General features: G+C 40.0%; 1 protein-coding gene across 2 annotated transcripts in view; it reads left to right on the top strand.

Moving 5' to 3' along the window:
• The window catches only part of eif5b (eukaryotic translation initiation factor 5B), a 29663-nt gene that overhangs the window by 4743 nt on the left and 22517 nt on the right, over nt 1–2403 (top strand). For both annotated transcript variants that reach the window (XM_014024316.1, XM_014024315.1), the window contains exons 5-6: nt 1450–1960; nt 2036–2166. In XM_014024316.1, the coding sequence (XP_013879770.1) occupies nt 1450–1960; nt 2036–2166 (642 nt within the window). The remainder of the gene's footprint in view (nt 1–1449; nt 1961–2035; nt 2167–2403) is intronic.

Genomic DNA, 2403 nt, shown 5'->3' with positions numbered 1-2403 from the left:
GCAGGAGATTGTCTTGACCATGTCTACATGCCTAAATGCACTGAGTTGCCGCCATGTGATTGGCTGATTAGAAATTAATTGTTAACGAGCAGTTGGACAGGTGTACCTAATAAAGTGGCCGGTGAGTGTATATATATATTAATATCACTTTAACCTGCACAACAAGTTAAATGCTTTGTGAAGATGGGTTCAGTGTTAGCTGGTCATAACAAAGACAAGTACTACATTTAAAGAAAAATGTAAAAAAAAAAACATACAACAGTTTTACAAACAAAACACACAAAATCAAGCACAGCTACCTTGTATGTGCTATTCTTGGAGTTAACTATTAAGTTTACAAAGTTATTAAGACAAAAAATGTGAGATTTGCAGTTACCTTCGTACAAACAAACATGTGGTAGTTACCATCGATCACTGTTGTGTTCAGCTGCTCATGCGGTCGGCCGCAGGCCTTTATCCATCATTTACATTTTTCCGGACTCCGTTTGGGTTTAGGAAATGGAATAAATTCTGTTCTGTCCTCTAAAGGCTCTGGTTAACACGTGTCAGAATTGCACGTTCCCCACGTTTAACAATTTTTTAGGATTGTTTTTCAATAATCTCTTTGACCGCAATTTGTCTGCAATGATGAACCCCGACTGTTTTGTTGGAGTTAAAGTGCTCCTGCAGGTAAGGGGCATTTCACTTTGGGACAAAATTCGACCCCAATTGGTCAGTTGTCGAAAAACCCACCTGATTGACAGGTCGCATCATGTCAATTGAAAACCAATGACATTCATGGCCCATGGTTGAGAAACAGATATTTCTTTTGAGGTCCTCAAGGTGGTGATCGCGGCCCAATTGTGGGCTGAGACCCAAGGGTTAATCTCTGCATTTGATAATGGTTTAAAGAAATTTCTGTCACTTCAATTTGAAATTTAATCAACAATGTGTTGTGTTCCAACAGAATTTACTTTAAACTGGGAAAGTAAGAGCATTATTAAAAATCCTACTTTTGGTCCCAAAAGTTCTTTCTGATTTTGATTTTCAAATATAATTCACCTTCGAGTAGAATCAACATTGTATACTTTCCTCCTGTTTAACTATAACTTGATTCCAGGGGTGTCCTCAGAGAATCAAGGATTATAATGAAAAATCTTTTGTTTTATTTGAACATTGACTCAAATATCCTCACTTTTTGCATAAATACCCTCACTTTGAAGTTGTCTTTATTTTAAAGAATTCGTCTAGATAGATTTTCTTGTTTTAGAAAATTATCTTTGGAAATGTGTCGTGGATTCACTCAGATTTCCTCTTTTTAAAACGTATCATCATTTGCATTTTTTATTAGGAGTTTGAAATCAATTGCAATTAGTGCCTTTATTTTGACCGAATTTTCTCTTTATGGGAATATTTTGAAAATATCTTCCTGTCTCCACATGTGCCTGATTCTCTTCTTTGCTCCTACAGGGGCCTCCTGCATCTCCTCCGTCTGACTCTGAAGATGACAACTCCTCACGCTCTCGCCTCAAAACCAAAGGAGGAAAGAAAGGAGGAAAAAAAACATCAGTGTCCGATGGAGAGGAGGCCAAAGACAAGGGTGAAGATGTGAAGAAAGGAAGTGAGGAAGGAGGGAAGGAGGATGAGTTTGAGGAGGATGAGGAGTTCACCTCCAGGAGAGACAAGAGGAAGAAGAACAAAGGCAAGGCTGAGAAGTCTGAAGTGGAGCCTGAGGAGGAGGAGGAGGATGAAGCTGGGGGTTTTAAAATCAAAACAGCTGCACAGAAGAAGGCGGAGAAGAAAGAGAGGGACAAGAAAAAGAAAGAGGAGGAAAGGATGAAGCAGAAGAAGCAGAAGGAGAAGGAGTCCACTGTGGAGACTAAAAAAGAACCAGAGAAGACGACAGAGGACACGCCTCCCCTGACTGCACCTCCTGCAGCTGTAGCAGAAGAACAGGAAGAGGCAGAGCCAGCAGCAGAGGGTATGACATCATTAGTCAATTATTATTTACTACAGAACTTTAAAAAATAAATCAATTTTCCATCTTCTCTGTCAGAGGAGACTGAGGGTGACAAAAAGAAGAAAGACAAAAAGAAGAAAAAGGGTGAGAAGGAGGAGAAGAAGACAAAGGGTCCCAGTAAGGCTACAGTAAGAGCTATGCAGGAGCTTCTCGCCAAGAGGAAGGAGGTGAGGCATTTTGGGTAATGTAGTCATGGTGCAGCTGCTGTAGTTCTCAGATCTTTGAGACTTGATCTTTTTACAGGTAATGGTGCTTATTGTCAATGAGCCTCATGCAAGAACCGTTCATACGCACAGAGTTGTTCTTAAGTTGCTCAGATCTTTGAGACTTGATCTTTTTACAGGTAATGGTGCTTATTGTCAATGAGCCTCATGCAAGAACCATTCATACGCACAGAGTTGTTC

Source organism: Austrofundulus limnaeus, unplaced genomic scaffold (assembly GCF_001266775.1).
Source record: "Austrofundulus limnaeus strain Quisiro unplaced genomic scaffold, Austrofundulus_limnaeus-1.0 Scaffold418, whole genome shotgun sequence".
Taxonomy (NCBI): domain Eukaryota; kingdom Metazoa; phylum Chordata; class Actinopteri; order Cyprinodontiformes; family Rivulidae; genus Austrofundulus; species Austrofundulus limnaeus.
This window is presented reverse-complemented; position numbering and strand designations above follow the sequence as displayed.